Source organism: Parasteatoda tepidariorum, chromosome 9 (genome assembly GCF_043381705.1).
Source record: "Parasteatoda tepidariorum isolate YZ-2023 chromosome 9, CAS_Ptep_4.0, whole genome shotgun sequence".
Classification (NCBI taxonomy): Eukaryota; Metazoa; Arthropoda; class Arachnida; order Araneae; family Theridiidae; genus Parasteatoda; species Parasteatoda tepidariorum.
The window spans coordinates 28,850,769-28,873,871 of record NC_092212.1 but is presented as its reverse complement, the minus strand read 5'-3'; the positions used below and the strand labels follow the sequence as shown (position 1 = coordinate 28,873,871).

The following is a 23,103-nucleotide window of genomic DNA, read 5'->3' as shown; positions in this document are numbered from 1 at the left end:
ATTTAGTGTTTTAAGTCATGTATACCTCAATAGTGATTGAACCGATTTTGATAGTGTTTTTGTTTGCCTCTTGTATAAATATAATTTCTGCTACCTCTAAGGTGTGCACTTTTTTGTATCTTTGCTTTTGTCAAGAAATCTAAAGAAAATTCGATTGAGAACAATGATTAAACAGCATCCTGATAGTAAATACAATTAAAAGAAAAGATATTAATAATGTTAACAAACAAATTTTTATTAGTGAATATTTTTTTAATGAGATAAATAGGTTCAAAAAATATAATGTAAAAATATTTATTCATTCCATCCTACTAATTTTGTTAATTTAAGAAAAAAATGATTTCCTAAAAAATGAGATAGAAACCAGAACTCAATCAGTACTTCATTCCAATCCATATATTTGTGCCATCTTTATTTGCTTTTGTATAATTTCTACATATTTTTGAAAAACTAAATAATTGATAAAAGTCTTCAAAATCAGAACTTCAAAGAAGTATATAAAAAAGTTGTACATATAAAAATTGTATATATAAATATTTTTCTTTTGAAAGTTAGAAAACTTTTAAAAGAAATTTGAAATTTCTTTCATGTAAAATGAGAAGAAAAAAATTTTTTGGTACGAATTGCAATGTAGTGGTTCAAAATAAGAATAGTGGTTCAAAAGTAATCAGGGAGGTAAAGTAATCTTTGTAATGGTTCAAAAGTAATCTTTGTAGTGGTTCAAAATAAGAATCAGGGAGGAATTTTATAAAGAAATCAGGACAAAATTAAGTCATTTTCGATACAATACACAGCTATTAGACTACCACTTCTTAGTAGGGAAAATTTATGTATGACATATTTCTTTAATTGTGCAAACTTTAAAAAAATAATAATATATAAAATAATTAAAAATAGGTGGACAACATTCAATACTTACTAATTAAAAATTAAAATAGAAACAAGTTGATCTGAAATGACTTCAAAAAATAGCGCAATTTCCCACATCTATACATACAGTGAGAAGTTTTGGAAATTTATTCCTCTGTATAAAAAAAAGTTATTGTCCCCGAATTTAATGACTATTTTTACGATTTATTAAAATAAAATATTAATAATAATACTTAAAAGGATTCACTACGATTTAAAAATAGAGGGCAATGTGAAATTATTGCTTCATCTTTTTAGATTCTGAAAACTTTTATTGAAAACTAAGAATTTTTATTTTCAATTAAAATCAAGCAAAATTAAAAGCATTGAGGAAAGAAAGCTTTGTTTATATGACAGAAATTATTCACTTAGTAAGCCCCCCCCCCTGGAAGAGTAGCCCAGCTGCGTCTTCTCTAAGAAAAGATAGGAAAAATCTGAGATGAACTTAAAAGTTTCTCGTCAAAAAGTGCCTGTAATAGAATCCAAAATTATACACTATATTCAGTTTTTTAAATAACTTTAGTAGTCCCAGATCATTTTATTAAATATTAGTTAATTTACAGCAGACAATAAACTTACACAACAATTAACAAAATTTCATTATTTTCTAGAATAGGAGTTGCACCAAGATCAATGCTGCAGTTTACACCAGATATATTTAAAAGTTCAGCAAGTGCACATTCAGATTCTTTTATATGTACAAAAAAAAATTGTAATTTAGAAGAAACATTTTATTTCTTTAAAAAATTTGCTCCTCTTCAGTAGCCTATGCATAAAAGACATCTGATGTTCATATGACTGGCTTATGATGAAAGGAAGTGTAAAATGGCAAAAATAGAAAATGATTCTTTTAGACGGCTCAGCTTATTAAGGCAATTTTGTTTCAATACTGATTTAGCAATAATTTGTTCTAAGAAAAATAAACGCTTGGTTTTCTATGCTAACTCTGTTATATTTCATAAACATTTCAGGATTCACTTTTTCAATAAAAACATACTGGTTTTCTTACTATTGAAAAAAATTTTTAAACAAAAATTCTAAATAAGTATTTTGCTAGTTGAAATGGTATATTTTGAAAAAAAATCAGGAATATCAGAACAACTACAAATGCTGCATTGTGCTAAATTTACACCTTTTCATTTTAATTTAGTTTCTCCTGTCCTTAATAGTTAATATAACTTTTTGTTTGCCCTTAACTCAGTTTAAACTATTTTTCACTCCAATTGCATTTAAACCCTTAATTTATAGACTGATTTTTAATTATTGATAATAGATTTGGAAATTAGGTTTTTAAATATATTTTCAAATACGTTTAGTATATATTGGTTTATACCCAAGTAAATTTTTTTTAACTGAAACAATCAAATTTAAAAGTAATTTTATTTTATTTTATAACCGTCGTTGAACAGCCGACCCAATTTTACGGATTTACGACTACTAATGTTCAACTCCGTAGCCTTGTAATTTTGAACCCAATCCAGGAGACAAGGAAACTCTATGATCGAGTATTGGGAGAAATTTGCCTTCGTGGAGGACTTTTGTGATGGAGCTAACCCGAATTTGCGTTACATGGAGAGGAAGACCACGAGAACCTCCCACAGTTAACCTGACGGCAAGGGAACTCTAACCCATGATCCCTCTACCACTGAGGATATTTCACGTCAGCACTGTGGTCGGTGAAAGCTGGATGCAGAATTCTTATCGACTGGGATTCGAATCCGGCTCGCTGCATTGGAAGGCGAATGCTCTATTCCCTGAGCCATCGTAGCTCAAATTTAAAATTATAAACAAAATAACGCAAACATTTTCTTTCCATATTCTCGGCACAAATCTGGGATAAACTTGTCATGTCTGGTCTTAAATTTTCTATAGCCGAAAGCTCACCTTTATCACTTGTAAAGAAATATATGAAGTCACATCAAAATGACCTTTCTGATAAAAAGTAATCTTAAATAGTAAAGTGATGAAATAAAATATATATGTACTTAAAAACCAATCCATTGTTTATGTATTGAAATGCAATTGTGGTGAAAAACTACTTTACCAGAATATACAAAGTTAAGAACAAACTACAAATTAGATCAACAATTATGCACTAAAAATGAAAACCATCAAATGTAGAACGCTGTAACAAATGTGAAACATTTGCGAACAAGAAACAAGTGTGATTAAATTTCCTGCGATACAACTGCATCACAGGAATTTTAATTTAAGAGCAAACAATGAAAACCTACAAGTAAGGAGTATCAGAAGTGCTATCAATTGCAGTACAAAGAAGTTTCAGAGTTCTTCGCTGAATGAGACCTTTTCGAAATTGCTTTAGTAAATTACCCTAAACAAGTAAAAATGAGCAGATATCAATTAACAGGTATACTTCAGAATAATTTCACAAATCATAAATACATAAAACAAAAATGTCATTATACATTTTGCTGAAGGATCTTCAAACTTATGTAAGTCAAACTAATTGAATTGTAATAGGAAAAAATGAAAGTTAATATTTTTGAACCTACAGGCAATAAACAGGCTTTCACATGTTTAGTAGTTTTCAAAACAAAAAAGAAAGAAAAAAAATTGTTTAATTAGTTGTAAGCAAACCAAGATTTTTGCAATTATTTATAAAAATTAACTAATATAGTTTAATTTGATATCATAGCATTCTTGTCTAAAAGAAGTGAGAATTTTACACAAAAACATAATTATCTCGATTTTACGAACATTCGGTTTAACAACATTGCCATATTAAGCTAGTGCAAAGAATTCGTGAATTTTTTAAAAAAATCAAATCTGATTCAACTTTAAATAGTTAACAGAAAATATTAATGCAATGAAAAAAATTTCAAGATAACAAAAATCTAATTTATTTTTTGGAAAATCATTTATCTTTTGGAGATACTTACTTCCTGATTTATCAAAATTTTATGCTCCTTTCACATTTTTTTTCTATTTTCAACTATAACATGTTAATTAGCAAGCAAGCAAATTAAACATATATGCCTTTTAACAAACCAGAGACAAAAAATCTGTCATAATAAAGTAAATCATTAATAGTCAACCTTTATAATAACAAGACGGAAAAAAAATTTAGTAACATTTTTAGTTATTTCAAGATCATTGTAACAAAAATGGGTTAGTATTATTTTACAAGTAATGAAAATTAGTGCCAAATAAGCATTCATAAAATACAATTTCAAAAACAGCAAAACTAACTACAATTAAAATCATCGCATTTTCATTGCAGCAGCCGCACTTTAAAATTAGCAGTTATGACAAAAGATTGGCAAAATTTGAAAAATTACCTTCAAAGCTCTCAACACTCTACAGCAAGAGGCAACTTTTAATTGTATTAATTCATTTTCATTCGGCTCATAAGGTAATGTTTGATCAACACATTCATGGCAGGTTCCATAGGGAAGAAAGAGGCTGCTCATACAGCTTTCATCACCCTGTGAAAATTTACACACTCTAAAATTAGAGAGACAGTAAACAGTGATGTGTATTAATAAAACAAAATCTTACGTAAATATATTTACGTACATATTAATATATATACGAATATACGAAATATATTACGCAAATTAATGAAAAATAGTTTACATTAATAAGCCCAAAGAGGTAAAGAAAAAGAGATCTAAAAAATTAATAAAAACATACTTCTTTTATAATGGAGCATAAATTAAAGTATAATCAATCAAAATAATTTATACCCCATTCCAGGGCTCAAAAAACCGCCCGTCTGCCCGTCCTCAGCAGTCAAAAATTCCCAGCGGACAAAGAAATTTCTCGAATTCGACGTCCGTGTGGACGGCCATTTTCCCGCTAATGTTCGTAATACATTTTCAATTTTTGTTATCTTACAAGAGTCTAGCTCCTTACTTCTAAAATGAACCTCTAATCTAGAAATTCAGCAACATACTGCATGTGGTGGAATTGATGTGTTCTCTGTCTGGGAGTACTGCAGTGGTTGAAAGGGGCTTTTCAGCAATGAACTTACAAAAAAACACATTACTTACTGGTCCTAAACAAGAAGCGTTTAACGCAATTGTGAACATCTACCTAAATGGAAAACCCCTTTCAGATATCTGTGCAGAAACCTCTGTAAATCATTCAGTTGATCGTGGAACTGGCAAATTTCATATTTGATTCATTTAAAAAACGCAGTACCCCCGGATAAATTGTCATTCCAGATAATTTGACCTTCGTCATTTACATTATTTCATAAAAGAAATAAATTATTTAATAAAAGAAATAATAGGTTACTATTAGTAACCTAGTATTTCTTTTATTATTGTATAATGTAATCCTAGTATTTGTAATCATAGTAACTACTACTTCATTGTGCAATTTATATAAATGTTTCTAATAAATAAGAGAAAATTATATTTTTATTTATTTAGAAGCTACGGGTTAGTCTCAAAAGACGGGTACATTGTTGGACAAGCCGTCCTTAGGGACGGGTAAAATTTCTGAGTTTTTTCGAGCCCTGCCCCATTCCTTTTTAAAAGAAATAAAGCTTTTCATTTTGAATAATGAAGTGTTTTGTAAAGTTGTCAATTTCTTACCATTTTTAAAAAATGTAACGAAAAATAATAATTTTTGATAAATTCAGAGAACAGTTGTTAAGAGAAAATTAGAACAGGTTCAAAAGAAAATTGTGAATAAATTTTTCCATATTTGTATAAGTAAATGATTCAAACAAAGTATCTTCCCCTAATGAAAAAAGTTGGCTTAGTTTATTATGGTGTTCATGAATGCCATAAATCAAAACTCAAATATTTATTTATAAAATACATTTAATTAGAAACCATATTTACCTTATGAATAGATGAAATGTAAGGGGAAAACAGTAAGATATAATATCGGTAATAATTTAATAGGGTTATAAACATTGTTTTAAATTAAAAGAGTGTAATTAAGTTAAAATGCAATTTTAGAAAGAGTTGTGCACTAGCTATTAAATAATAGATTTTTTTAATTCATGTATTTTATTTGAATAATGAAGGCCGGGATGGTAGAGCGTTCAGCCTATGTCCAAGATCATGAGTTCGATCCTGTCGGCTGAAAACTTTCTGTGTACAAAATGGTTACTGAAGCATGCTAAATCTGTCAGGGTCATAAGTCCTCCAAGTTCTCATAACAAATCAATACCTCTGGGGGCACTGGATCGGATACAGACCATGCTCTGGTTCAGGTCAAAATTATGATCTGCGGATGGGTGAATGGTGTGTGAATGTGTCCTTCATGTAAAATGGGCTGGGACATATGTGTGTGGTAGAAATCGAATTTGTGGCCATAGATGGCACCACTGAAAAAAAGAAGCGAACCCCTCTGCCTTAAAAATAGGCTTGTTAGTATTTGACAAATGGCATAAGACAACAACATTTGAATAATGAAGGCAATAGTGTTGGTTATTTGGAGCTAAGAAAACATCTTGGAAAAATTCAACTCTTAAAGTTTATTCTCTTATATTGGTGGGCAAAACAGATTTAAAAGATTGGTGACTTACTTAAATATTTTTAAAAAGTATCATTAAAGGAAAAAATAAAACTTTTGTGTACTTACATACAAACCACCTTTATAAGGATCATGCATACAAGTTTTTTGCAACAGCCAATTCCAATCAGCTCTACCATATTTCCAATCCCGCTTGCAGCCTCTAATAGATTTATCTCTTATATCAGTAGCACTTATTAATGCATTACCCATTGACAATCGATCCACAAATGTCAGTTGTTTGAATCCTAACATAGAAAAAAAAAGCTTAACTATTAATTTAACTTAACAATCGTTTATTTACATACATAAGAATTTTGTTTTCCATATTTTAATTATAGAAGTATTTAGTTTTACTTTTACGTAAAATGATGCAATTATTCTAAAGATATTGTTTCTAGAAACTATACATTTTAAGTGAAATTTTTCAGCCTACAAAATTTTCCTCTTTAGCTACAATACATCTTTTCACATTTTTACTATATAAGTAACAATGTATTTTAATTTTTAAATTTGAAATGCATTAGGGAGATGTTAAATACTTCTATCACTAAAGGTAGAAATTTTATTTTATTTTAAAACCAGCTTTAACAACCGAGTCAATTCTGAGTTTACCACTATCAATAACAAGCTTAAACCCTTCCCGCCCCCGTAAGGGGGCATCCGGGGGATTTTACCACTATCAATGCTCAACTCTGTAGCCTTGTAATTTTGAGCCCAACCCAGAAGACAAGAGAGCTCCTGGATCAAGCATTGGGACAAACTAGCTTTGGTAGAGAACTTTTGGATGGAACTTGTAATTTCTCAGTTACATCCATAATGGTGATATCAGGCCCTTGAATTGTAAGACTTACATCGTTTATGTGGTTAAAAATATCTGAAAGGTAAGCCAATTTATATGTAAAATCTTTTTTTGTTTTTTAAGTTTTCGAAGATTGGGTTATCTTTTTCTTCTAGAAAAAGTGATACATCTGTAAAGCTGAAAAGATCAATGTTATTTAAATATTATTGATCCAAACCTTTTAAAAATTAGGAGTAGTCGGCGGACCCCCAAAATATGACCCATGAACCCCAAAGAGGTCCATGAACCACAGATTAAGAAACCCTGGTTTAGAAAGAAATTGCTGCAAATCGAGAATGTCAAAAAAAGAGGATTAATCAAGCGCAAGATTTATTGTATATATTGCAAAAAAGTATATATTCATTTATATATTGCAAAAAAAAATTTAGATTTTAAAAACTAACTGGTGTTTAAAATATTTTAAGAATGAGAAATATTTTAGAAAATACTCTTACAAATATCTTAAGTTTAATAATAATTTTAGATAATATGCCTACTTAAAAGTTTCATCATAAGTTTAACTGTGTTTGCATTAACAAGAAGAGTTAAAACAATAACTCCAGAAACTTGCACTAAAATCTGAAAGAAAGTGTAATCAAAGAATGTTATAAAACAAAAGAAAATTGAAGAAAATATATAAACATAAAAAAAAAACATTTTTATTTTAATCACAAGAACTTTAAGCAAAATGAAAATTTTTTGCACAAAATTATAAAATTTGTTTATTTAAAGATAATTCCATGCAAAACATAACTTTTAGTAAATATTTAAAACTTTTCATTATTTTATTTAATAATAGTCAAAAAAAATTATGGAATGTAAGAAATACAATTTATTACATCATTTTAAAGCATTTAATTTTACAAGGCAAAATCGAAAATTTGAGCGAAATTGGATGAATAGTTCCTGAAAAATCGAATTTTAAGAAAGTCGTATATTTAAAATTTTATTTCTCAGAAACTATTCAACCGATTTCGCTCAAAGTTTGCATTCTACCAAATAAAATTAAAAATTACCTAAATAAGTGTATTAACATTTTTTTTAAATAATCATTTATTTACCTTTTAGAATAAAGTTTTAATAACAAAATTAAAAAAGAGTTGTATAGAAATATTTTGTAAAATATTGAAGACTCTATGTTGCAATCTAAAGCCAAAAAGTTAAAATGTATCATTCAGCCTTTCCACTTTAGGGTATTTACTGTTTAATAAAAAGGTCACAAAGATTTTAATGTTACCTTGCTAGCATTCTCAGATTCGGGAAATTCAGGATCAAAAGCAACCAATAAAGCTAATGTTAGGCAAAAACCACTACGCAGTCCACTCCAAGCAAGAATAATACTTTCTTGGTATGTCAAGCTATATCCTGTCCAATACAAAATTGGATAAAAAATAATAACCATGAGAAACCTGAAATATTGCCCAAAATTAAAATCTGGGAAAAATATATCTTCTTTTGCTAAACAGTTTCTTAATCAGAGTGGGTAGCAAAATTATTCAACAAAAAATAAGCACCTTTTAAGCACTCAAAAAATATTTTTAAGCACTTTTGGAAAGTTTTTGACAATTGACGGTTTTATCTTGTTTTAACCATCATGTCAAAAAAATATACCTTTCGGCATTGTTTTTGACAATTGTCAAAAATCATGAAATTTTGAATCATGTAAAACGAATGGCATTTTCATACGCTATGGACTGACAATATGCCGAAATAGAATAGGGTTGAATTAATTATGAAAACGTTAAATAGAACAAAGTGAACTGAGTCTTTTTGCATGATTCAAAGCAAAAATCAACATAGTAAAAGAAAAATCTCATTTTAAAATAGGGAAAATTAAGCATTTTTTAAAAACACCCAATGAAAAAAGCAACTTTAAGGGCTTTTAAAAAACGAAAATCGAAGATAAGCACCTTTAAGCACGTTTTAAAAACGCTACGCACCCTGCTAATATAGTAGAACCTTACATTTTATATGGCATCTTTAATTGTGAATGATTGACAAGGGAAAATAACAAATGCGACTAAACATAAAACATCAAATATTGACTTGAATGAAGAGTAATGGACTCGATAATTATTTAATTAACAATAAGTGTAAAAAAATTTTATTAAAGCAAAAGGTTAAAACATTATGTTATTAAAATATCTCTATAGAATGAATAAAAATTATTTCTCTCATAAACAAGACTTTGGGACATTGACAAAGAGATATAGTCAGAGTGTGCTTGATTTCTTTTCATTTCAGAACACAGTTTACAATAAGTTAAAAATGATAAAAGATAAACAGAATTAACTAACCTTATGATGTTTATCCCAAAATATGTAATCAAAATAAATATTGTATCCCAGAGGTCATGATATTCTGCTACATAAACACTAATTATTACTCCAGCAAAGACAAAAATCAAAGTATTGGCAAAAATATTCAATATTTTCCAGTAACTAAAACATAAGGAAAAAAAAGAAGAAATATAAAAAAATCATATATTAAGCAAAATATGTATAAGGAAATGAACAAATGAAACATAAACAACTGTTTAGTACATTAGATCGCCAATGAAAACATTTGACTGTGCAGTATATATAGCAGAGCAAGCTTGTATAATATAAAACTTAATGTACAGTGCACAAGAAAAAAAAGACCACCCGAATAACTTTCGATCTAATGATCGGATTTTCACGTTCTATGACTCAAACTTAACGGTTCAAAAGGGTGACCTTAAATATGCTAGCTACTTAGTGCGGACGATATTTTAAGATATGAAATCAGACACAAAAATGTACTTTCTTTGAATAAACATACTTTTTTTGTTGATGGATTCTGATTGCTGTCCCTCAAAATAGAAGGGGTAGCTGAAATCTAGAAAATATGGTTCCAATAGTTTGGTCAGGAGTACAGTCCAAAATTCAAACTCCTTGAAGCTATTTTTAAGTTATCCTTAAGTAATTTTTACGTTTTACCTATTTTCCCATATCTCAAAAGCTTTTTAAGCGAATCGAAAAATTTTTGCACACAACTATAAAATTTGTTTAAATAAATATAATAATAACTTTGAATAACTTTAAGTAAATATTTAGTATTTTTTACCATTTTATTCGATAATAATTGAAAAAAGTTTGAACTATAAGGAGTAAATTTTTTTNATTAACATTTTTTTTAAATAATCATTTATTTACCTTTTAGAATAAAGTTTTAATAACAAAATTAAAAAAGAGTTGTATAGAAATATTTTGTAAAATATTGAAGACTCTATGTTGCAATCTAAAGCCAAAAAGTTAAAATGTATCATTCAGCCTTTCCACTTTAGGGTATTTACTGTTTAATAAAAAGGTCACAAAGATTTTAATGTTACCTTGCTAGCATTCTCAGATTCGGGAAATTCAGGATCAAAAGCAACCAATAAAGCTAATGTTAGGCAAAAACCACTACGCAGTCCACTCCAAGCAAGAATAATACTTTCTTGGTATGTCAAGCTATATCCTGTCCAATACAAAATTGGATAAAAAATAATAACCATGAGAAACCTGAAATATTGCCCAAAATTAAAATCTGAGAAAAATATATCTTCTTTTGCTAAACAGTTTCTTAACCAGAGTGGGTAGCGAAATTATTCAACAAAAAATAAGCACCTTTTAAGCACTCAAAAAATATTTTTAAGCACTTTTGGAAAGTTTTTGACAATTGACGGTTTTATCTTGTTTTAACCATCATGTCCAAAAAATATACCTTTTGGCATTGTTTTTGACAATTGTCAAAAATCATGAAATTTTGAATCATGTAAAAAGAATGGCGTTTTTATACGCTATAGACTGACAATACGCCGAAATAGATTGGGGTTGAATTAATTATGAAAACGTTTAGCAGAACAAAGTGAACTGAGTCTTTTTGCCTAATTCGAAGCAAAAAATCAGCATAGTAAAAGAAAAATCTCATTCTGAAAAAGGGAAAATTAAGCACTTTTTAAAAACACCCAATGAAAAGAGCACCTTTAAGGGCTTTTAAAAAACGAAAATCGAAGATAAGCAGTATTAAGCACTTTTAAAAAAGCTATGCACTCTGTAGAATGATAAGGAGTTATAAAATGATTTCGTAAAGAAATGATTTTATATTTATGCAACTATTTAATCAAAATGATTAATAACTATTAAATTAAATAATTTTGTGATTAATTTGCGATTAATTTCCTTAATTTGATTCATGATTTTGAAACAGATGAAATTTATCGAACTTAGAAACATCACATTAATGATAGTATTTAGTGAAAGTTAAACCTTTTGAATACTGCACTTAGCATGCCTGTTATTCTGGTCCATTTGATGTACCACCTCTAAACAAAAGATTAAAACATTATGTTATTAAAATATCTCTATAGAATGAATAAAAATTATATCTCTCATAAACAAGACTTTGGGACATTGACAAAGAGATATAGTCAGAGTGTGCTTGATTTCTTTTCATTTCAGAACACAGTTTACAATAAGTTAAAAATGATAAATAGAATATAAAAGATAAGGGGCCGTTCAAAAAGTATGTACACAAAAATGGAGAAATTTTAACCCCCTTCCCCCCCCCCCTTCGTACATACATTTTATTAGTCTACCCCCCCTTTTTTCATAAAAATTAAAATAATTATGTTTTAAGTAAAATTAAATATTTATTTAAAATAATTTATTCATTTAAATTATTTGTGTAGGAAAAAGTCAAATTTACATTTGGTGTATGCTTATAATGTACGTACTTTGCATAATACCTCTCCCCCTCCCCATCGTACAAAACCATACAAAATAGCAAATCCCCTCCCCCCTTCGGGATGTACGTACTTTTTGAACGGCTCCTAAATAGAATTAACTAACCTTATTATGTTTATCCCAAAATATGTAATCAAAATAAATATTGTATCCCAGAGGTCATGATATTCTGCTACATAAACACTAATTATTACTCCAGCAAAGACAAAAATCAAAGTATTGGCAAAAATATTCAATATTTTCCAGTAACTAAAATATAAGAAGAAAGAAAAAGAAATTTAAAAAAATCATGCATTAAGCAAACTATGTATAAGGAAAAGAACAAATGAAACATAAACAAATTTTTTAGTATATTTTGATATTTTATAATGGATTAAATACATTCTTAACCAACCACTATAAGTTTAGACTTGTACTATAGCGCATATAATATATTGTGTCAAATGTGAAGATTGCCAATGAAAACATTTGACTGTGCAGTATATATAGCAGAGTAAACTTGTATAATATAAAACTTAAAGTACAGTGCACAAGAAAAAACAGACCACCCGAATAACTTTTGATGTAATGATCAGATTTTCATGTTCTATGACTCAAACTTAACGGTTCGAAAGGGTGACCTTAAATATGCTAGTTAATTAGTGCGGACGATATTTTAAGATATGAAATCAGACACAAAATGTACTTTCCTTGAATAAACATACTTTTTTTGTTGATGGATTCTGATTGCTGTCCCTCAAAATAGGAGGGGTAGCTGAAATCTAGAAAATATGGCTCCAATAGTTTGGTCAGGAGAACAGTCCAAAATTTAGACTTCTTGAAGTTATTTTTAAGTTATCCTTAAGTAATTTTTACTTTTTACCTATTTTCCCATATCTCAAAAGCATTTTAAGCAAATCGAAAATTTTTTGCACACAATTATAAAATTTGTGTAAATAAATATAATAATAACTTTGAATAACTTTAAGTAAATATTTAGTATTTTTTACCATTTTATTCGATAATAATTGAAAAAAGTTTGAACTATAAGGAGTAAATTTTTTTATATGATTTTAAAGAAAGTAATTTTACATGGCAAAATATAAAATTTAAGCGTAATTGGTCAAACAGTTCCTGAGAATCAAATTTTTAAAATATGACTTTTTTACAGTAAAAAAATACAGTAATATTTAAAATGAAGTTTATTGTTTCAGCCATTGTTTTTTCTTTTAAACAAATGTGTTGCACTTCATTGTCTTCTGCAAGACTTTCTATGTTGTTTACTAAATTTTATTGTAAAAATTTTATATATTATGTAATATGCAATTTTTTATAATAAATTCCCACTGATCAGGCCAGCCCACCGGGTTGTGGCGAGCTGGACTGGTAGCCAGACGAGGACTATACGGGTAAGGGTTTTGCAAACCTAGGTACGTTTCCACGTCTGGAGGAAAGGAAAAGTAATATTTAAAATTATGAAGAAAAATTACTAACCAAAGATTTTGTAACAGAAGTACAGGTCAAAACATCAAGCAAAAAAAGAACAAAAACTAAAACGGCATACCATTATTTTACATTCAATAGATATGGTTATTTATTGCTGGTCTAAAGGACTATTGATTATTATTTCATAGTGGTCCCAATGCAATTCTGGTAGTCTACCTCAGATTAATAGAACACGGCTATTTTTGGGTCCCTGAATGTGATACATTTGATAATAGTAGAATATAAAGTGATCATGGACATCCTTGAATTAAATAAAGAGGGAGTGGTAAGATATTACACACGATTTCATGCAGTAGCTTAAACAAGGTGCATAGCCAGATTTTTCCGCAAAAAATAAGAAACTTTTAAGTACTTTTTAAGCACTCAAAAAATATTTTTTAACACTTTCCAAAAAATAAATCATAATTAGGATCTGTACAGTAATAAAAAAAAAATTCTATCGTTAAAATTTCTTAATTTAAAAACATAAAATCAATAAAATACAAAAACATTACATAATAATGATAAAATAACTAGCTTCTGATAAATATTACAGAGAAAATAATAAAAATCATGCATTTTTTGTTATTTAGAACAACAATCGACACGACAAAGAAAAAAATCTGTTTTTAAAAGATAGAAAATTAAGCACTTTTTACAAACTCCGAATAAAAAAAGCACCTTTAATGACTTTTAAAAAAGTAAATCGAAAATAAGCACCTTTAAGCACTTTTTAAAAATGCTACGCACCCTGTTGTTCCCACCTAATTAAACACCCATGCAATAGAAAATATTTTTTTTACTAAAAAAAATTTTTCAGCTCTTGCAACATAATTGTTATTTTTGTCTCCAAATGAAAAGACTTGTTACAATAGCGATCAGCAGCAAGAACTAAGGTTAAACTTCACTGGGAAAAATATTTTTTTACATAAAATAGTACTAAATATACTCACATTTGAATTAAATTTTCACTCTCAGGACTGATGGACATCTTGTTGGCACTAAGGGTCATGCCAAAAAGTAGCACTGCCAGTACAGAAGAAACACCAAAAGCATATTCAGCAACAAAATAAGTTATGTATGCCATAATAAGAGTCATAGACATCTCAGAAACAGGACTGATGTATACACACTGTAACATTCGATCACTAATTTTACCAAAAAAATAACCTATTAATGGTGCTCCAATACTGGTCTTGATGAAGTCCCAAATTATTTCTGCAACTAAAATTGTACAACTATTTTATTCTTCATAAAAATAAAAAAATAAATAAGCACATACATTTGGTCTATGTGTACATTTAGTACATATAACGATTCTTAAGATCTACGAGTTGGAAAAACATGGAATATGAAAACTTATTCTGAACAATCAAAGGTGGACCAGGATGAAAGAAATTAAATCTAAGTGGTCCACCAGAACCTAAATCAACAATTGAGGATATACATGCTTGCAAAAAGGAATATTATTAGAATATTAAATAAATGAAAGAATAATTCCTTCAAAAAAATTAAGCAAAAATTTCAGATAAATAATTTTTCTCTCTCTTGATCATATCAATTTTTTATTTCTTTTAGTAGCATACAGTAGGTTTATAATTTATAGTTACATTTACTTGAATACTAAGAACATTAGTTATATTAAAAATATTTATTAAAATAAATATAAACAAAAAAGTTTTAAGCTAAGAAGAGTATTAAAAATACACAAGTGGGCGACCTTTGTGCTAAAATACAAACTAAGGTAGACAACGTTAAAGAGCACAAAAATATTATTAAAAGCAGACAGCTGTTTCGGATGCTCAAAGGGCAACCTTCATCAGTGCATCTGTTGTACTGATGAAGGTTGCCCTTTCAGCATCCGAAACAGCTGTCTGCTTTTAATAATATTTTTGTGCTCTTTAACGTTGTCTACCTTAGTTTGTAAGAAGAGTATTACTTTAGAAATAAACTTTGAGCGGAAAAATTATATTTTATTCTATAACCGCCGTTGAACAGTTGACCCTATTTTTAATTTACAACTACTACTAATGTTCATTTTTGTAGCCTTGTACTTTCGAACCCAATTCAGAAGACAAGGAAACTCCTGAATCAAGTATTAGGGGAAATTTGCCTTCATGGAGGACTTTTTGATGGAACTAACCAACAATTGCATTACATGAAGAGGAAAAACGTGAAAACCTCCCACGCTCAGCTTGAAGACAAGAGGACTCGAATCCATGATCCGTCTACTACTGAGAGTATGTCTGTTCGTCAGCACTATGGTCAATGTGAGCCGGGTGTGGGATTCATATGGACCAGACATCACTGGGATTCAAGCTTTGGTCACATCCTTAGCCACCATGGCTCTGGACCAATCATATTGTCGAGGGACCAGGAAGCCAATGTTTATTCATAATTCATTATTATCAGTAAGCCATTGTCACAGTTAATTGAATTTCATTAAATAGCGTAAGTTAATTTACATATTTAATATTGCTTCTTGAAATAGTAAGATTATATGTTAACATGAAAAAATAAGTCATTAGTTGCAGAACAAGAGATAATCATGTGCTCGTTTTTTTTTTCTCCATAAATTTTGTGCACAATGAAGGAAAAATAAAATATTTGAAATTATGAAAAGAAAACTTTTAATTTTTATTTTAATTTGAATGTTCAAGAACTTTCAAATATAAATTTTTAACGAAAATAAGTCTTCACTTATTCTTTTCAAAAGAGCATTAAGTTATCATTTAAAAATAATTTCCTCTTACTTTTAAAGGAACATTGCTCTTTTAGTACCTTTATAGATCAGTAAATTATAATTTATAATAAAAATTTGGTAGCACAGTAAATTTTTAAAACACGATGAAGAAATACCTAAATAATTAATCTTAAGTACAAAATTGGAGAAAATATACGATATTCTACTTACTGTTCATTTTTCCAGGAGAAATTATTTGGTACGATAGTTTTTCATAAAGTAAAATTGAAATACCATCATTCAACAAACTCTCACTTTCAACTAGCATTATGAATGAATGGGGCATTCCTATAAAAAAAACATTAAACTTAATCTACGATTTAATTTAGTTTTAAAAATTGTATTTTATTTAAAATTATAAGGGGAAAAAACCAAACACTTTAATAAGTTTTGATCTAATGATCAGATTGTCATATACTAAGATCCAATCTTAATGTTTCAAGGGGTTAACCTTAAATATGTAAATTTGAGCAAAGTACATTTTTAAATTACAAAATCAGATATAAAAATAAATAAATAAATAAAAAACCTTATTTCTCTGTATGAACATACCAATTTTTTGTCATGTTCAATTTAATCCTCAATGTATCGGGGGAAAGCAGAAATCTGTTTTCAATAGTTAAGTTTGGTACCCTTAATGCATCTACTTTATGCTATTTTTTTCAAATCACTGAAACTGTTTAAACGAACCAAAGTAAAAAAAACGCACACAATTAAAAAATTTGTTCATACAAAATTTATTACATCAAAAATAAAAGTGTTACTTTCATAATGGTAAAAATAATATGTGAAATTAAAAGGTAAACAAATTGTACATAATTCTAAACTATTGTATGCAAATCTGTAATATCGAACAATAGTTTGAAATCGACAACATTTGTTAACTACAAATTTGAAAAATTCCACTAACTTCAATTGTTAATGGCTGTATTGACTGTACTATTTACAATTGTAAAAAGTAATTATTTTCAACAGTTTATTCTTACATGATTTTACGCTCTGTTAGAGGGGATTCTGGGTGATAATCAACCGCTCTAGGCTTATGGAAGTTCTTTGAAGGGCCATCTTTGTCATGGAGCTATTGTTGCTCTGGCCAAAAATGAAATTTCAAGAGGTGATTCTTCTAAACTATGAAATTTTAAAAAGAGCCGAGAGGGCTAAGGGGATAGTGTGTTCACCTTTCAATGAAGTGTATTTGGTTCGAATCCCAGCGATGGCTGGTTGATACAAATTCTGCACACGGCTGACATAAAATATCCTCGGTGGTAGACAGCTCATCAGTTAGAGTTGCTTTGCGGTCAGGCTAACCGTCGTTTTCCTCTCCATGTAACGCAAATGCGGCTTAATTCCATCAAAACGTCCTCCACGAAGACAAATTTCTCTCAATACTTGATCCAAAAGTTCCCTTGTTTTCTGGATTAGGTTCAAAATTACAAGGTGACGGCATTGAACATTAGCAGTCGAAAACTCAAAAATTCATTTGGCTGTTCAACTACGGTTTTAAAATAAAAAAGCATCGAAATAAAATTTTAAAAAAGTTAGATATTTATAATTTTCCTGCTCCTAACTTTAATTCATTGAGTTCAATTTACTTGCTTTAAATTAATGGCGTAAAAATGTGCATAGTTGACAATAAAAAAAAATTTACGCTATTACATTAACTAATAAAAAAATTATAAGTAATACTAAAAGACTTTAATTTACACATAATTATCTTAAGATATACGAGTTCTATAATTGTGTGAAAAATTTCTTTGATTTGCTGAAACAGTTTCAAAGCTATAACTGAATATGAAAAAAATAAAATTAACAGAAAGATGTCAAAACTTTCATCTACATTCCTGACTAAAATAATTGGGAAAATATTTTCGAAATTGCCTCTTCTCACCATATTTTAAAAGTCAAAAATCGAAAACTGAAAAAAAATTTAGAGTAAACACATTTTTTAGTCTGATTTTTTAACTTAAAATATTATGTGAACAAATCAATAGGAATATTTAAAGTTGGCCCATTAAATCATTGATTACCATTAGTATGTGAAAATCTGGTCATTAGATCAAAAGTTATAAAAGTATTCTATTTTTAATTTATGGCACTGGATAGGACTTTGAAATATTAAAATTATTGCTTTTTTAACTCTATGCTACAAAATTAATGCAATTTTTTTTTAAATTAAAATGTTGAATATAACTGAAAGTTTAAAATTTCCTTAAGGTTTCTTACAGTAGAACATATAAGCTAAATGCAGACATTCATTCTGGCTCTATACATATCTTTGTAACTTTAGAAGAAAACACAAACCATACTTTCTTTTTATGACCAAAATGACAGTGTTTCTAGGGTTCATATGTACAAATCACAATATGTCAAATAAAAATTTTATTTTCATAATAGTGAGCTTGTATTTTATATGCATTAAAAAAGTTATAGCTGTTTTAAAGACAAAAGTGTAATACTATTAAATAGCCTACTTTTTTGAACTTTTTGTATTTTTTAGCCTGTCTTCTATTGATGTCTGAGTAGTTTTAACTAAAAACAAACTAATTTCTTTCTAATGTGATGAAATAATGTAAAGGATCTGGCGAACTTAATAAATTTTTTTATCTCAATGTTCATATTTTAATCAATCTTCATTTTATCATGTTATAAAAATTTAATCACAAATATAAAATTTTTTAAAAAATTAACACTTATATAATACAATGATTACAACTTATTTTTTTTTAAATTATCCACTACATGCTGTACTCGTAAGTTGAAAAAAAATCATCAAAATTTGATGCCATTTTGATTTTTTTAAACTACAAGAATGTAGTTTTTGTTGCACATAGGATTTTTAAAAAATATTTTTTTTTTTACAAAATTACAGTGTTTTGAAAAAACAATTTAAAAAATGACATAAAATAAGCTAAGTTTTCATGTTATACTCAAAAGCAGTTAAACCAATTAAAAATCCTTAAGCGCAAACAAAACTATATTTCGTATGAACATCACGTCAAAATTGAAGTAAATCAGTTGAAAATTGAGTTAGTTAGAGATATCGCAAGTAAGAGAAACATAATTGTGTTTTGAATAAATTGCATTTTAAGTTTTGTGATCAATAATCCAACTAAATATGTACAATTTTGCAACTAACTATAATGCATCAATACCAGGTCTATAAGATGCTTCTTATTCATCATTTTCAGCTGTCTCAAGTGCTAGTACATAGCTTTTTTTCTTGTCAATCTACCCTCATATGTTTTCAAAGTAACAGCTGAAATTCTGCAGTCATTTTCATTTTGATTACCTATATTTTCTGTTTACCTATATTCTGGGCCTACATTTATTGCTAATAGTTCCAAAACTATCAATAATCTTTGCAATCTTCATTATAAAATATTACAGCTAAATAAGTTGCGATTTCAACTATTTATATAGAAAGCAGATTGTAATTCTGTTTCTTACACAATTTAAACAAATTGTTTCAATAAAATTGTTAAAATGAAAGTATCTAACTAAAATGTTTCGATAGGAGTGAGCAAATATATTAATCAACTAAACATACAAGTTCACATGCGCCACACTTAGCATATTAACTATAACCTTTACCAAAATCAATATTTTGGTACAAGAATCTTAAAAGGTAAACTAAAAAAACTAACAAAAACTAAACTAAAAAAAAAAAAAAAATGCTTTTTTTTTACTTATTTTTTTAAACTTTTACTGATTTTCCCCTTTAAGTATTTAAATAATCATAAAAGAATTAAGAAATAAAGTAAATAACATTAATTTTAAATTTCTTATTAATTTTCTAACGGATATTTTTTAAATTAAAACAAACTTTGAATATGCACTTACGCATTTCATGCAAGAGATCAACAACAGCCACAGGATCACTTGCACTCACGATTGAACCAAATAGAAAAGAAGTAAGCCAACTCCAATTATAATAGGAAAGAGTATATTTTGCAAAAACACCATTCAAAACAGAACAGAATACTGAAATTTTAAAAAAAATATATTAACAACATATTTATATACTGTGGTGATACATATGCTTTAAGCGATGTAGTTAATTCTTCCAGGTCAAAATGTTGAAATATTCTTAAATTAGCTTTGGATAATTGAAAATGCTCTACCTATATTTTACCCCATAGCATGTTTAACCACTAATACTGTAATACATTGATGAGCAACCTATGCGCCCCCCCCAACCAAAAATAGCATGTCATTGAGCTAGTATAAATACAAAAAAATATTTTTTAAAAATATACATCATCATTAGCTTATATATCATTCAATATGAAGATAAACTTTTGAATTTCAATTTTAAAAAAAATACTACGTAGGTTCAAAATGAAAATTAATACATTTTCTGACCAATTTAGAAAATCATTAAGTAGCCTCCCTCTATATATAAATACCTTTTTAACACATTATAATTTACAATTAGAAATATGTTATTTTGATGCAAAGGTTGAAAGAGATGAAGACAAAAATAAATAAATAGATTCACGAAGAAAATTAAATTTAACAAATAGTATTAAAGTTAAAATTTAAAAAAGAAACTAAATTGATCTTAGAGAAAAAATTTACTGTATATTTTCTATTTCAATAACTTTCAGGTAAAATGCAAATGTGCAGGTAAAATGCAACCAACTAAACATTTTTCAATTTTGTGGTCTATCAAAACTTTTTAAAAAATAATAAAATAGAAGAAAAACTTTCAAAATACAAGTTTCACTTTGGCACAAAGGAAATAATATAATTGTACAATATGATAAGCACATAAATTAAAATAAATTTTACCTGTTCCTGGAATGGCAACCACTAAAGATTGAGGTAAAGCTTTTTTAAACATGTGTGGATTCATATTAAATGAGGATTCAAAAACTAGAAATGGCAGGAACAGAAGCATTATGTCACTGGGGTTCATTCTCGCCACAAGTGTAAAACTATGTATAAACTTGCTGTATAAATCCAAGAGTCCTATGCAAGCTCCAAATATGAAACAGCTCACAGTATAAGGAAAGTTAAATTTCTTGGAACCAAAGTCAATAATTACTGTTAAAAAATACATAAACATTAAATATAATTATACATGTTTATATACATAACACATTTTTTAAAACGCATGAAAAAAACAATGTAACACATCTATTATTAAACTGAAGTTTATTCTAAAGTTTTACAACCTTTAATTGTGGAAATTAAAGAAAAGAAATTGATACTATATTGATGAGACAATGTTTACTATTTATTCAACATAATAACTCGACAGGACCAACAGATAAAATCAACTAACTTTTCTTGGGTTATTTTCAACAAAGTAGACATATAACTTTAGCAGCACCATCTATTATAAATATTTTGCCTGCCATATGAAGGCTAATTTAAGAACTTAAAAAGTATAACTAATTATTGATAAAATTATATATTTTTAATTATTTATAGACACAAAGAAACTTGGTACTTCAAATATTATTAATTTTTTTCTTTTTTGTGTCATTTACTTTAAAATTTGCAATTTGAATAGATAGAAATCATTTCAAAATGTAATACTACATTAACTGGTAAACTTCATCTTCAAATTAGAAATTTAAACATTGTGAGAAAAATGAATTTGTGTTTGTAAGCCCATTTATTGGTTACATTTAATGATTTTTCAGAACATAAGTACAGAATTATTAAAAAAATTAGCTAACAAATCATTTTTAAAAAAAGTCGATAAATTACTGTAATAAATATATAGACTTATGATAAATTTAATAAGATTACATACTTCCAGCAAATAAACAACACATGATGAATTGTACACTTCTAGCTCCAGACAAATACTCTTCAGAAAAAAAACTAGAGCTGTTAAAAGTTTTATTCTCAGCAACTGAGTAGCTCATATTAGTTTCATTACCCATTAAAGCAAGAGCCGAATTTTGCTAAACCTAAAAATAACAAAAAAAATCTTAATACTATAGGTGAATTTAGTACATAATAGAAACATAAAGGAAAATAAATACATAAATAGAGATTAAACTTTTATGTTTTATAAAATCTATTTTTGAAAAGGAGTCAAACTTAAAAAATATAGGCAGCAAATAATATTGGCATAATAAGGTGAGAATATTTCCTTTATATTTATTACCTATAATTTTTCTCAAAATTAACATATATTTTTTTTATTTAACTACAAGTACAAGAACTAGTCAGTGGCTCTTGGCTGCTGTAGTTCGCGGAATAAGGATCCAGGTATGGAATTGTCTCAAAAATCTAATATTTTCCACATTTTTTTAATTAATTTCTTTTGTTAAAAAACAATTAAGGTACACTGTGAACTAATCATAGATAATTAATACATCATTAAAAAGTTAAATAATAAACTGCATTGTAAATAGAAAGCAAATAACTATTTTTAAGGAAAATGATAAAACGAATATTTATTTCTTATCCAAAAACTACATCTTTAGACTCAGTTTCTGATATTGAATTCAATTATTTTTGAGGAAAACAAACATGAATACCAAAATAGAGTAAAAGACAATATTTTAAAATGAAAATTTAAGAAACAAACTATATTTTATGAAAGGAGTGAGCTAGTGAGCCTCTTCATGGGCATTTTTAAATCAAATACCACTGCTCTTAAATCTATAAAAATAAAAATGAATAATGCCTACATTTTTTGATAAATTTTTAGTAGTTAAACTAATTTTGATGAGTTATCAATCAGTTTTGTACGTTTAATTTTATCATGTTTCTATAAATTATTATCAAAAATTATTTTGGTATATTAAGCTTTAATTACGTTCTAACTTAAATATAGTTTAATTTATAAAATAAGAGTCTTTTATTTATTTATACACATCAAAAATTTGCAGTATTTTTAAGTTCCAAAAACTTGCAGTATTTTTAAGCACCAAAAACAGAAG

The 23,103-nt window shown here is 27.7% G+C and overlaps 1 protein-coding gene across 1 annotated transcript in view; it reads right to left on the bottom strand.

The window, feature by feature from the left end:
- Positions 1 to 23,092, bottom strand: part of LOC107447246 (sperm-specific sodium:proton exchanger) — a 47,848-nt gene extending 24,756 nt beyond the window's left edge. The window contains exons 1-12 of the mRNA XM_071185779.1: positions 22,852 to 23,092; positions 21,963 to 22,122; positions 20,990 to 21,244; positions 20,039 to 20,179; positions 16,370 to 16,486; positions 14,409 to 14,679; positions 12,097 to 12,240; positions 10,596 to 10,767; positions 7,741 to 7,822; positions 6,472 to 6,650; positions 4,209 to 4,355; positions 3,144 to 3,241 (exon numbers count right to left, since the gene is read on the bottom strand). Of these exons, the coding sequence (XP_071041880.1) occupies positions 3,144 to 3,241; positions 4,209 to 4,355; positions 6,472 to 6,650; positions 7,741 to 7,822; positions 10,596 to 10,767; positions 12,097 to 12,240; positions 14,409 to 14,679; positions 16,370 to 16,486; positions 20,039 to 20,179; positions 20,990 to 21,244; positions 21,963 to 22,095 (1,739 nt within the window). The 5' untranslated portion in view covers positions 22,096 to 22,122; positions 22,852 to 23,092. The remainder of the gene's footprint in view (positions 1 to 3,143; positions 3,242 to 4,208; positions 4,356 to 6,471; positions 6,651 to 7,740; positions 7,823 to 10,595; positions 10,768 to 12,096; positions 12,241 to 14,408; positions 14,680 to 16,369; positions 16,487 to 20,038; positions 20,180 to 20,989; positions 21,245 to 21,962; positions 22,123 to 22,851) is intronic.
- Between the last annotated feature and the right edge of the window lie 11 nt (positions 23,093 to 23,103).